The sequence below is a fragment of the Rhineura floridana genome, chromosome 3, assembly GCF_030035675.1.
Source record: "Rhineura floridana isolate rRhiFlo1 chromosome 3, rRhiFlo1.hap2, whole genome shotgun sequence".
In the NCBI taxonomy this organism is placed as follows: Eukaryota; Metazoa; Chordata; class Lepidosauria; order Squamata; family Rhineuridae; genus Rhineura; species Rhineura floridana.
This window is the reverse complement of record NC_084482.1, coordinates 5,420,044-5,433,662: the sequence shown is the minus strand read 5'-3', so window position 1 is coordinate 5,433,662 and position 13,619 is coordinate 5,420,044. Positions and strand designations below refer to the sequence as shown.

The following is a 13,619-nucleotide window of genomic DNA, read 5'->3' as shown; positions in this document are numbered from 1 at the left end:
AGGATAGTGGGAACTATAACTGTGAGGGGGAAGCTACAGTTAGTTCTCAGTATTCTTTGGGGGGAAGGCATGCGCTTTAAATGTGAGTTGGATGAGCTTTAAACGTATTGTGTGGCTCTGCAACAAGTCACTGCCACTGTGAACTTTACACAATAGACACCTCTTTGCCCTCACCTTTGTCCCGAGATGTATATTTTTGGGACCCACCCTGTTTTTATGGTTGCGGCTTGTTTCAAACTGTTTTTAAAGTTGTACTTTAAATTGTTGTGAGCCCCCTAAGGCCTTGGGGTGAAGGGCAGGTAATAAATCAAATTAAGAATAATTCCCACCCTAAGTTTCCCATCTGTAAAACAGGAATCATAATGACCTGCCTTGGAGGGTTCCAGTGAGGATGAATAAGATACATGAGTTTGAAAGCATGATAAAACAGCTACAGAAGTTAGTAATAAGAAGCACCATATTTAGAAAAAAAAACTTTATTGCAGCAGCCAGGCACAGCAAGAAAATGGTTCCATTGGTAAGTGAGTGTCCAACTCTGAAGGATGTCCACTGGGAGGGGAGATGAGCAGGGAAAGGACTCAATCTGGAGTCAGGGCTGAGGTAACACCTGTGTGCATACATGGAAGGTGATGGGATAAAGGAATAGTAAGACAAGACTTACAGAGATACTGATCTTTATTTGGTTTGTCCCACAACCAAGACATGTTGCTGTCTGAAGCAAGGTCCAAATTCCCCCACCTCACCAAGGTTCATGCCCTCATCTACCCTGCACCCCTTATGGTACTCCTTGGAGCAGGTTGCTTCATCCTGCTGTGTGGTAATACAGACATAGGCTCTGTACACACTGTACATTTCATGCACATGACTGCTCCAAAGAATCCTGGAAACTGTAGTTTACCCCTCACAAAACTACAATTCCCAGCACTCTTAACAAATTGCAGTTCCCAGGATTCTTTGGGGGACAGCATGTGCTTTAAATGTACATCCTGTCTACAACCATCTTGCCTCTGAACTGACACAGGCAGCATATTGATGATATTTTGACGCCTCTTGAAAACTTATTTGGGTACTGAGGCTTTGGTTGGTGTCTGATGCCAGAATGCCTAATTTCAGCTGCATCTATTTTATTGTGTATTAGTTTTTCATTATTGTACTTGCTTTTTAGGTTGTGGTACACTGCCTCCAGACTGGTGTGGAAGGTGGTATGAAAATGTTTTAAGAAATAAATATAAAATGGGGCCAGCACCATGAATTTTATTATGTTTTTTAGGAGAAAGTTCCTATGTCCAGTAAAACAAAATAATTAATTTAAAAGTGTATCCCCCATTGCAGGTCAGGATTATAAGTGTGAGGGAGGAGGTGTGAGCAGTTGACCAGCAAGGCATAAATGGTTCCCTCATTTCCTCCCTGAATTATGTTTTCTGCCTGTCTATGTAACTCTCAGGCTGGCCTTGACTTCAGACAAAGTGTCAGTTACTTGATGCATTTTAGCATCAAGGGGAGGTGGCTTATGGATTTTCTGCCTCAGGAACCAAAATAAGCTGGGCCTTCCCCCTGTTTTTCTTCTCTTTCTTCCCCCATCGCCACTGAGGACAAAATGAAACATTAAAAAATTAAATCTTTGCCTGTCTTACTTCACATAGCTGCTGTAGTCACAGATAAAATTTGAATTCAAGTAATCATGCAAGTGTCTCTGCTTTGAAACATTTCAGCTGCTTTTATGAACTAAGTGACCTTCCTAGAGAAGAATCTGTGAAAATAGCCAGCCTCTGCGTTTGAGGAGGCACTTTCAGCACATTGCCCTCTGATGGGCTCCCTCCTATGTCGGTGGGCCCTGTTGCCAGCAGCAGCAAGTGCAACCTTTTGAATCAGCACCAGGTGGCAAGATTTAATTTCCCACAATCCCCCTGATGTAGTATCACTCGAGGGCAGCCCTCCCTCAACCTGGTGCCCTCCAGATGTTGTTGGACTCAACAGCCGCCAGCCAGCATGGCCAACAGTAGGGGATGATGGGAGTTGTAGTCCAGCAACATCTGGAGGGCACTAGGTTGGGGAAGGCTTTTCCAAGGCATTGTGGGGGATTAATATGGTGGTGCTCAACAACTAATGCAGATAAGGCTGCTGAATTTTTTTAAGAAAGGGGCCCAGAGCAGGTGTTAGTGGTGAATGCCATCTGGTGCTGAGGACCCCACAAAGTATCCCAGGCTGGTGCCAGGCGTGTGATTGTGAGACATACCTCACATGGGGCTTGGCTGGGTCAGAGAAAATACACACCTTCTCGGATGAGGCCAGACATCAAGTGAGAACCAAGATGGCGGCATTTCCTGCAAGTGGGCCTCATATCCATTGTGCCCAAAGGCATCGGCCTCTGGCATGAGGCATGAGTTCTGCAAAACTCCATACTTTCCCCTATGACTAGCTAATTTTTTTCAGAAACAAGCAATACAGGCAAATATCTGCAACTCACAGAATCCAGCTCTTTGAGGGGCAGTTGGGCACAGACTTGGTGTTCTTTACACATAGACCTGAATAATGCTTTGAGAAACTGGGGAGAGAATGGTGCAAAAACCTGGAGGTTTTCATTCCAGCTCATTAATTCCAGCCTAGGGAGAGACTGCAGGACATAGGTACTTTAGCAGAAGCATCACTACCCATTTTATTTGTATGGTTTGGAGGGGGGGAGGGGCTCTGGTGGTTCAAGGAAGAATGTGCTTCTTTGCTTCTGTCTCAGCTGCGCAAGCCTCCTCCACCTTTTCCCTATTACAGATTTATCCTTGTGTCTCGTTGGTTATTGCTAGGCAACAGCTAACGTTGATGTCAGCTCTGCATCTAACCCAGCTGGCCCTAGCTGCAGCATGTGTTGGCTCCCATCCTTGCCCAGAATAATGGGGAGGGGGATATGGAATTGCTTACCTCTTCCCCCTGAGGGTGGTGCATAGCCTGCAGGTAACAGAGCATCCTGCCGGTTTCCCAAGACAAAAGCAAGGGTAGCCAGTACCAGAGCATCAGCTATGCCCAGCAAGGCGAGGGTAAAGGCCCAGTGTATTGTGCAGGTGCCCAGGGTGTAGCTCCTAGCTCGAGGCCCACAAAGAGCCCTCACCTCAGGTGCTCCCCATCCATCTGGGAAAACCAAGCAGCCAAGGGCCTGACAAGTTGCTGTGTGTGAGAGAGAAAGTGTTAAAAAAGTTGTGGTCCTTACACAGATACCCACCACCACCATAGGATGCTAATCTACTGCTGATTTTCTCCATCTTGATGCTCAACACATATCCTTGGGATCTACCTTCCTAGGACTGACTGAACCCAGAGGTTGGAAAGGTTAGACATTTGCCAGGGCCCCAAGAACAGCAGAGGGTCCGCTGCCCTAATAATCCTATAATTCCTACTTTGCTCAGAGTATTCAAGAAGATCAGATATAGCCTAAGAACTCTCAATTTGCATGTCCTTATTCCAGGTTGGGGGGGGCTCATTGTGGGTGCTGTACCTGAGGGCCTTCAAAATCCTGTAGCCAGCACTGCTGTTGCCCCCTACTCCAATCCTAAAGGGAAGGGGGAAGGCTCTGTCCTTTGTTCTCTGAGCAGACCCATTGTAGCCCCAAACATTTTGGTTCTTAAGGTGGAAAGCCAAATGATGTTGTCCAGGGGTGGCACCAAAGGGGTGGCATGGTGGCAAGGACCCCCCCAACAAGGAGCTTACCCACAGTATATTTCACCCACCTAGAAATATACTTTGCCCTGTGCCCCCTCGCCAAATTATTTTTCTGGTGCTGTTGCTGATGCCGTTCTCCTACTACTTTAAAAAGGGGGCACAATCCACCTGGGAGTTCTCTTGCACAAGCCTCATTGAATGATACCTGTCACAAGAGCAATCTAGGTGAATTGTCCCCTACGGGTGAGGTTGTGTATATGCCACAACTGAGCAGGAACACAAAAAAAGCATGGATTGTGGAGTCAGCTACCTAAGACACTTAGCTTTCATTTTTTAAAGCAAGTTTCTAGCCTTCATGGGAGCAAGAGATATGCAACAAAATATGTAGATAACATTGGCTGAAATCTCAGAAGATGAATGACTAAATGACATTTGGAGTCCTGCACACCTCCTTGCCCTTCTCCATGACTAGCCAAACCAGAATGAATGACACAAAACAGTGATAGTTACATAGCGTTGCATTCAGTGTAGTACTCATCAGCACAACAGAATGCTCCCCCCCTCCCTACCCTCACCCCAAAAATATGTTCTAGGGTTCTCCCAGCCCTCTGGACCAGATCTGGTGGGGGCACAAGGCATGTGCAGGTTGAGAAGAGGGGGGATGTCCATTGTGCAAGCAGAAATCCTTGCGCTAACAGAACACACTACTTTAATATCGCCCATAATAAATTATGCAAAATTATTAGAAATAATGCAAAATTGCTCAATTTGCATAGTTCATACCAGCTGAAAAAAAGCAGCTTTTGTTTGCATGGAGTTTGGATTACATGGATGCAACATGTTTATTTTTGCTTGCCCAGATTAGTACACCCAAGTCCTGCCCATGGGTCTTATTTGTGAATGTCTCCCGTTCTCTGTCACTCTTATTGGTTCCAGAGCCACCTTGGATCCTAGTAGGGCTACCCCTTCAGCAGACCATGTGCCAGTCTGTGGGGTATTCCAGCTCCATTGGCATGTTCCAATATCTAGGGGTTAGTTTGGACAAGGACCCAGCAGCGTTTGAGTTCCTGCTATGACTCAGTGTAGGATATAAGATAATGTCTCTAAGCAGATGCAGGAGAGTGCTCTTCTCTCTGAGTAACAATAACTAGCACTTGCGTATCGAAGTGTTTTCTCCAAGTCACACAGCATGAGCGCCAGACAGGCTTGAGCAGTGCCAAGGTCTTTTGCAGCCCCCAAAAGAGTTCTCTCCTAGCATCCCTTGCAGCAGCTTAATGGCTATTGGGGCCATACCTCTTGGACTGCGCACTGCTTCAGTAGCAACCTGAAAATGAGCCAGTGTGATGGAGTGGCTGTGAGCCAGGAAGCACCTTGTTTAAATCTCACTTAACCTCTGTGCTCACAGGCAGCTTTCAGCAAGTGTCTCTTCTCTCAGCTTTAACCTTTCATCTGCAGTGTGCAAATCATGATACTGGCCTCTTTTACAAGGCTGGTGTAAAGATTGCTTGGCTCTTGTATGTGATCTGATCTGAGAACATTCTAAGGCACTATATAAAATGGAAAGTATGAAATGTTACTAAGAGTATCCATCATGATGACGGGCGGGACGTGAGTGGAAGGAGAGCTTGTGTATTGCAAGAACCTCTAGGGAGGGAATTGCTTGCAATCCACCACAGAGAAGCCCCGCCGGATCAGACCACGGGCCATTTTAGTCCACCATCCTGCTTCCCACAGGGGCCAACCAGATGCCTCTAGGAAGCCCAAAGCAGGACATAAGGGCACACTACCCTCTCCCATTGTTGTACCTTCTATAGCTGGTATTGGGAGGCATGCTCCCTTTGATCTTGGAGGTGGCATATAGCATACAGCCATCACAACTACTAGCCCTCCTCCCTGACCATTGGCCATGCTGCCCAGGGCTGATAGGAGTTGGAAGGCTAATAATATCTAGAGGGCTACAGGGTCTCCCCTGCCATAAACAGTTAAAAGAGATCGATTCAGCGGGCAGAGAAGTACACCTTTGTGAGGGACAGTAACTTCTTGTAGACTCATTTGCAAGGCTAGGCTGTAAAGCCAGAAAGGGGGTTCTGGGGCATGCTGTTTATCTGTCTCACTTCAACTCATGTGTTGGTTTTACCTCCTTGCTGGCTCAGTCCAAAGGCTCATCAAGGCCAGCACTCTATTTTCCAAGCAGGTGAGGATGGGGAGTCCACAAGCAAGGCATGAGAAGAACAGCCCTCCCCTGCTTGTGATCCCCAGCAGCTAGTGTTCAGAGGCCATCAACAGATTTAATACTCGACAAGTTTGTCATTCTCCGTTAAAGCCCTGTGGGTTGGTGGCCATCTCTACATCTTGTGGGGGCAAATTCGATAGTTTAACAATGTGCTGTATGAAGAAATACTTTGTTTTGTCTGTCCTGAATCCCCCAGCATTCAGCATAATTGGATGGCCCTGAGTTCTAGGCTTAACGAAAGAGGGAGAAAATACTGGGACCCGAGGAGGTCATCCAGTAATTCTGCACTGTGGGACATTCAGGACAGACAAAAGGAAAGACTTCATTTCCCACAATTCAAGAACCTTGATGGTAAAGGCCAGGCAACCCGCAGTCAAGAGCAGAGGGCATGGTTTGCTCTCACCCGTGAGTAAATGGGATGAAACCAAATTCTCATTCCCGGGCAATCCTACCTATTGCGAATGAAGCCTGCCTGCGTCCTTGGATTGCATCTCTTGGTCACACCAGGACATGACACATGTTGTAGTCTGCTTTTTAAACATATTACCAAGCAACCACATGAGTGGCTTTTACAAGATTTGAGCTCTGGTGACTATTTTTTGTGTATGTGTAACCTCCGCAGTTTTTTGTTTTTAAAGAAGATGGCCCAGACCTGCCCCCTCTCAGCTGCACCCAGGCATATCCCATAATACATGCCATTCACTCCCACTCCAAAGGTGCACCTTCTCTCTCACCTGCCGAAAGCTGCTGCCAGGCACACACCTTGTAGACGGTCCCAGGGCTGCAGACCCAGAAGAGGCCCAAGGAAGCCACACTGCCCATCACCAGAACCAGGGCCATCAGGACAAAAACTGCCGCTGCCTTGAAGGATGGGATGGGTGTCAGGGTGACCAGCGACCCCTCACACTGGAGGGCACCCTCACGCTCCGTGCAGACTTGGTAGAGCCCAAAGGATCCTACGGCACTCACACTGGGGTCAGAAAGGACCCCTGAGGGGGGGAGCTGGTAGGTGAGCTGTGCTGTCTGCACCCATGCCGGCTGGATCAGCACCACGACTTCTAGGATGCCAAAACAAAGGGTACAGCCGGCCCAGAGCGCACCCACCGCCCTGGCATTGCGCACAAAATCCGTCTGGTAGAGCGCTGCTGCTTCTCGGGCTGCCAGCATGGCCCACTCCTCTTCCAAGGGGCCTGCTGCCCTCTTTCACTATGAACACCCTCCACTAAAAGAGGGGAAGCGTGGATTGCTGCAATATCCCTTCACTCCAGACTCCAGCTGCACTCCTTCTCTAGCTAAATGCACTCCTCCTCTTCCTCTGGGAAAATTTCTGCATTCCTCTACTCCAGCAGCTTATGATTCTCCTCCACTGGGAGTTTGCACAATCGCTGGTTCCAGGCACCCTCTTGGGGTGCCGGTTGCTAAGCTCTCTTCCTCCGCAGTCTCTGCACTCCTCTGCTGGGGGCTGCTACATTCCCTCGTTCACCGAGATTGGCTGCTTTCCTTTGTTGGGTGCTGACTCTGAGAGAGGGAAAGAGGGAGGGAGGGAGGGAAGGAGGGAAGTACTGCTCCCCGCCATCCTCATTCCCTAGACTGACTTTATTTCCTCAAGCAGAGGAGACCTAAGCAGCCAGTTGGCCAAATGCCCAGCTAGCTTTGCCCGCCTTGTTCTCTTGTCTTGCTCTGTCGCTTAGCAAGGGTGCAGTGGCTCAGTCCACCTGCCCTTTGCAATCTCTCACACAGGGATGAGGCAGATGCTCTCTCTCTCTCTCTCTCTCTCTCACTCACTCACACACACACACACACACACACACACGTGCTAAGTCATTCTCTGGCTTAGGAAAGGAAGGAGGGCATGGGGGGAGAGACACTGAAAGTGTTCATCTCCAAAATTCACATCAACTGCAAGATTCAGGAATACAAAACCCTGCTGTCTTCTGCAGAGGAGGGATTAGAGGTTCCAGCATAGGGTAGCACAACAGAATATTTTCATTTTTTTAAAAAAGCACGTGTATTATTGACTTATTTTAATTTTATTTATTTATAAATGTATTTATATACCACCATCTCACAAAACATCAGCAACACACACACAAACACAGACACAAATATTTAATAGCAATCATTAAAATCATTGGCTACTCAAGAAAACATTTAACTGCATACACCTTTCGATATAAAACAGTCTTCGAGAGACACCCGAAAGTCAAAACCGAGGCTGCCTGCTAAATCTCTGCTGGAAGAGTGTTCAACAGCATGGGACATGCAACACTAAATGCCCAACTTCTGGTTAAGGCCAGTCCAGCCTCTGCAAGACAGGGGACAACTAAGAGCTTGCAGTTTATAAGAACATAAGAACATAAGAAGAGCCTGCTGGATCAGGCCAGTGGCCCATCTAGTCCAGCATCCTGTTCTCACAGTGGCCAACCAGGTGCCTGGGGGAAGCCCGCAAGCAGGACCCGAGTGCAAGAACACTCTCCCCTCCTGAGGCTTCCGGCAACTGGTTTTCAGAAGCATGCTGCCTCTGACTAGGGTGGCAGAGCACAGCCATCATGGCTAGTAGCCATTGATAGCCCTGTCCTCCATGAATTTGTCTATCTTCTTTTAAAGCCATCCAAGCTGGTGGCCATTACTGCATCTTGTGGGAGCAAATTCCATAGTTTAACTATGCGCTGAGTAAAGAAGTACTTCCTTTTGCCTGTCCTGAATCTTCCAACATTCAGCTTCTTTGAATGTCCACGAGTTCTAGTATTATGAGAGAGGGAGAAGAACTTTTCTCTATCCACTTTCTCAATGCCATACATAATTTTATACACTTCTATCATGTCTCCTCTGACCCGCCTTTTCTCTAAACTAAAAAGCCCCAAATGCTGCAACCTTTCCTCGTAAGGGAGACGCTCCATCCCCTTGATCATTCTGGTTGCCCTCTTCTGAACCTTTTCCAACTCTAGAATATCCTTTTTGAGATGAGGCGACCAGAACTGTACACAGTATTCCAAATGCGGCCGCACCATAGATTTATACAACGGCATTATGATATCGGCTGTTTTATTTTCAGTACCTTTCCTAATTATCCCTAGCATGGAATTTGCCTTTTTCACAGCTGCCACACACTGGGTCGACATTTTCATCGTGCTGTCCACTACAACCCCGAGGTCTCTTTCCTGGTCGGTCACCGCCAGTTCAGACCCCATGAGCGTATATGTGAAATTAAGATTTTTTGCTCCAATAAGCATAATTTTACACTTGTTTATATTGAATTGCATTTGCCATTTTTCCGCCCATTCACTCAGTCTGGAGAGGTCTTTTTGGAGCTCTTCGCAATCCCTTTTTGTTTTAACAACCCTGAACAATTTAGTGTCATCAGCAAACTTGGCCACTTCACTGCTCACTCCTAATTCTAGGTCATTAATTAACAAGTTGAAAAGTACAGGTCCCAATACCGATCCTGGAGGGACTCCACTTTCTACAGCCCTCCATTGGGAGAACTGTCCGTTTATTCCTACTCTCTGCTTTCTGCTTCTTAACCAATTCCTTATCCACAAGAGGACCTCTCCTCTTATTCCATGACTGCTAAGCTTCCTCAGAAGTCTTTGGTGAGGTACCTTGTCAAATGCTTTTTGAAAGTCTAAGTACACTCTGTCCACTGGATCACCTCTATCTATATGCTTGTTGACGCTCTCAAAGAATTCTAATAGGTTACTGAGACAGGACTTTCCCTTGCAGAAGCCATGCTGGCTCTGCTTCAGCAGAGCTTGTTCTTCTATGTTTGTTCATCTGTGTTTATAGATCTTATAAGAACAACTGTATGCTGTGCTGGTTCACAGCAGAGCTTGGAAAAGTTACTTTTTTGAACTACAACTCCCATCAGCCCAATCCAGTGGCCATGCTGGCTGGGGCTGATGGGAATTGTAGTTCAAAAAAGTAACTTTTCCAAGCTCTGGTTCACAGAGGTGGTAGACCTGTGTCTGGGCTGTACCAGTTCAGACTGCAAGACAGGATTCACATGACTGGAGGCTCCTCCATTCAAAAAATGTCAGGGAGAAGGTTGTTGTAGAAGATGGAGCTTCTCCTTGACACGCAAGCTATTTATGGGCAATTTCCCCCCATTTTTGGATGAGCATTCAGCTGTCAGAGGCCACCTCTGTGTGAGTGAACTAGGGCAGAATGACTTGAGCTTTATGTTCGCCATTCAAATCTCACCACTGCTAAGTATTCAGTTGGTGGTGTCAGAGCTAGGCAAGCCTCTCTCTCATCTGCAATATGGGGGATGATGATGTTAATAACACTACCTTACAGGATTAGTGTATAAAGATTACTGAGAAGTACTTTGATCACTCTAAAACTCTATGTTATAAACGTTGTTATCGCTCCTTCTAATAGCAAACTCCTGTGGTAAAAGCCAACCAAACTGGAGCCAAACCAGGGCCACTGGCAAGACAAGCAGGAGATATGACCATGCTTAGGGCAACCCTACCTTCTGCAGAAGTATGCAAAATATTTTAAAAGGGGCGCAAATGTGCCCTCCCATAACCTAATGAGGAAAGAGCATGCTCATTAGCCACAGAACGTTGACTGTCAGTTGGAAAAGAAATGTGGGAACTTCTAAGGCCCTCCAAGGCCCATCAAAAAGTGGCTATAGGAGAAAATAAACATCCTGACTTAGGCTATGTACACACCATACAATTAAAGCACATGACTTCCTCCAAATAATCTTGGGAACTGTAATTTAAGGGTGCTGGGAATAGTAGCTTTGTGAGGGGTAAACTACAGTTCCCAAGATTCTTTTGGGGGGAAAGCCATGTGCTTTAAATGTATTGGGTATATACACAGCCAGCCTATGCCTGCATTGCTCTTTCTGGATTCAGGAGTAGGTGGCAAAGCTGGCACTAGTTTTGCCCAGGCTGTTACAGAACCAGGAAGGCATGCTATGTAGCCCTCCTGCATCCGTCACTGTGTGAATTGCTGGGAGACCAAGAACAGTATGTGTTCTTTCCAGTGAACACAGTGAGTAGGGTAGGGTGACAATAAATAAATAAATAAATAAATAAATAGAGACAGGCTGAAGTGGGGGCGTAAAGATTTGTGGGTGGGCAAGGAGACAAAAGCAGGGATGCATGGGTGGGAAAACAGAAAAGGGGCAATGAAGATAGGGAGGGGGGAAGAGCAGGAGAGGAACAGAGGAAAGTGTTCAGGGAGACCCTGAGGCTGCAGCATTAGTAAAGCTAAGTAGGTATGGATCTGATCAGTTCCTTGAATGGGAGTCCAGTGGGAGCCCTCCATTAAAAGCAGGATATTAGAATAACATATATGAAAAGTGTGTGTTTGCTATAGAATGCAGAAGGGGCATTAAGCTGAAAATAGGCTAAGAAAATGTGACAACAGTGCTTTCTACGGTTAAAATAGCAATGCTGATTAAAAAGCAGCCCTCGGAGTGGTCTGAGTTATGCATCGCTGACTCAGGCTACATTGGGATGGTTGCTCTCAAGTGGTTAGGGAATAGTTGGGGTAGGCAATAAAGGCAAGCCACATGGTGACGGACAGAACAGCGATGAGAGCCAGCAGCACACTGAACACGGAGGAGCCATAATTAGTGGTTGGGGGTGCAGCGCATGCAAAAACGTCTAGGTTTCACACCTGCTATTCAGGGGTGTAGTCATCCAGGGGGTCTTAGGCCCCTTAGTTTTTTGGGAGCAGGGTCCCAGCTGGGTCCCTATGTCTCCTGTATCCTGCAAGCCAATCAGCATAAAAGGAGTGTTAGCCACTGAGAAAGTTTTCTAACATGCTTCTTTGTCCTTTCTTGTGGATTGTAGCCAATCAGAGTGAAAGGAGGTAAGTCAGCCACTGAGAAGACTCTTCTCAGTAGCTAACCCTCTCATCTTTCATGCTTATTGGCTCCTAGGGATGTCTTCGTTGTGGGAGAAGGTATTAACAAGGATCTTATTCTCAGCTCAGCAGTAAAAAAGGGGGAGAGGTGGCTGTGACTAACACGAAAACACTCTGTACTTCTGAACTTGCCACTACACTACTGCTGCTATTTCCAGTTAAAAAGGATCTCAGTGAGCAGGGCTGGGGAAGCAACCTTGGAAAGCTACTGCCAATCAGAGCAGATTGGATGGGCTAATGGTCTGCTGCAGCTTCTGACAGCTCACAGCATCAGGCAGGTGCTACCTGGAGAGTTTCAAATGGCAGCTGTCTTGTGAGAAATAGCTCAGAATATTTGGCTACTGGAAAGGGTCAAGACAGGGAAAGAGAGTGCAGCAGCCCAAGTCCTGACAATCGTTGACAATGTCCGGAATCGCATTCCAGAAATATTGGGCACAGAGTATAGCATCCTGAGAATCTTAGCTCTTTGACAGTGGGGGCTTTTAAAGGTGTTTTTTTTATGTTGATGTTTTGTGAGAGGGTGGTATAAATACAGAAGAGTCAGTGTGGGTAGTAGTGGAGTAGCCAGCATCCACACCCTACATATAAAGCACATGGCATTCCCAAAGAACTAGGACCTGTAGTTTGTTAAGGGTGCTGAGAACAGTAGCTCTGTGAGGGGGAAAACTACCATTTGCAGAATTCTTTGGAGGAAGCCATGACTATTATAGTGGTATGAATGTGTTTTACATGGATGGTGTGGATGTGACTGGACCAGGGAGAACCGAGACTGAGTTCCCTCTCCCACTCCCCCCCATGAAGCTCATCAGTGATGCTGGATCAGTCACCATTTCTCAGCCTGATCTACTTTCACAAGGTTGCTGTGTGCATAACATATTAATGGACCCTCTAATCCAAAAATAAGGAGGGCCCTGTAACAAAATGTTGCAGTGCATTCTGGTGTGCATGTGTTATCTGAGACTGTGTCTGAGGTGGTTAAAAGAAGTTAGCATCAATGACAGAATAAGAGATAGGCTTGAGATAACTCAGGCTGGATGGACTGAAGAACACTGATAGTTGTTACAGCACTTGTTCTGGCCCGTAATGATGCCCATCTGTGATATTATCTAAATAAAGCATCAGCTTCCTGAAGTTGGATGTGTCCAGAGTTTATTTTTATTTTAAACACGCACATTGACTTGTTGAGCCCTAATGTCTTAAGCTGCAGTCCTAGGACCCACAAAAGGTTTCACCAACAAATTTGTTCTTAAAAGATGCCAAAAGGACTATCTATTTTGCCATTGCTGAGACCATCACAGGGAGAAGATGCAGCCCCTCCATTGTACTTAGCTGCAGTTCCATGATTTGCTAAATGACTACCTGTCACACAACTATGAAGGGCTTTGGAGAGCAGGAAGACCATCTAACCATACCTTGTTTTTAATAATGTAAGTTGCTGGGAGACATTCGGTTAAACACGAAACTCATAAATCTAATGAAATAATAATACCTGAAAGTGAGTGGTGTCCAGTTCAAATTCTAAAAACTTTCCTTCAGTGGAACAAAAGTTCCACAGACTGAGGTATCAAATCATCCAAAGAGGAAAGGCATATGGGTCTGGAACAACTCTAGCAGACTGGCATGGTAGAGTGGATCATGAGTGGATAAATACAAGGAAGGTAATTAAGGGCCTGGACTGGAAGCATTGCAAGGCAGCACGGCAAGCTTACAAGGGGGGGGGGGCTCTTGTGCTCAGGTTCTGCCTTCATGGTTCCCATAGGCACCTGGGTGGCCACTGCAAGAACAGGATGCTAGACTAGACAGGTCATTAGCCTGATCCAGCAGAGCTTTTCTTACATTCTTACTGTAAATCATT

At 46.5% G+C, this 13,619-nt stretch overlaps 1 protein-coding gene across 1 annotated transcript; it reads right to left on the bottom strand.

The window, feature by feature from the left end:
• Positions 1-492: 492 nt before the first annotated feature.
• LOC133382010 (LHFPL tetraspan subfamily member 5 protein-like) lies at positions 493-7,115 on the bottom strand. Its single transcript, XM_061621655.1, has 3 exons — positions 6,616-7,115; positions 2,914-3,156; positions 493-607 (listed from the first exon to the last, which is right to left on the bottom strand). Exons 1-3 carry the CDS (start codon positions 7,046-7,048, stop codon positions 579-581), a joined length of 705 nt encoding a protein of 234 aa, XP_061477639.1. The 5' UTR covers positions 7,049-7,115; the 3' UTR covers positions 493-578.
• Between the last annotated feature and the right edge of the window lie 6,504 nt (positions 7,116-13,619).

Coding starts and splice junctions, on each gene's coding strand:
- LOC133382010 (XM_061621655.1), bottom strand. CDS start 7,048: ATGCTGGCAGCCCGAGAAGCAGCAGCGCTCTACCAGACGGATTTTGTG. Junction 3,157..6,615: donor CTGGCAGCAGCTTTCGGCAG/GTGAGAGAGAAG, acceptor TCTCACACACAG/CAACTTGTCAGGCCCTTGGC. Junction 608..2,913: donor ACCACCCTCAGGGGGAAGAG/GTAAGCAATTCC, acceptor GTATGCACACAG/GTGTTACCTCAGCCCTGACT.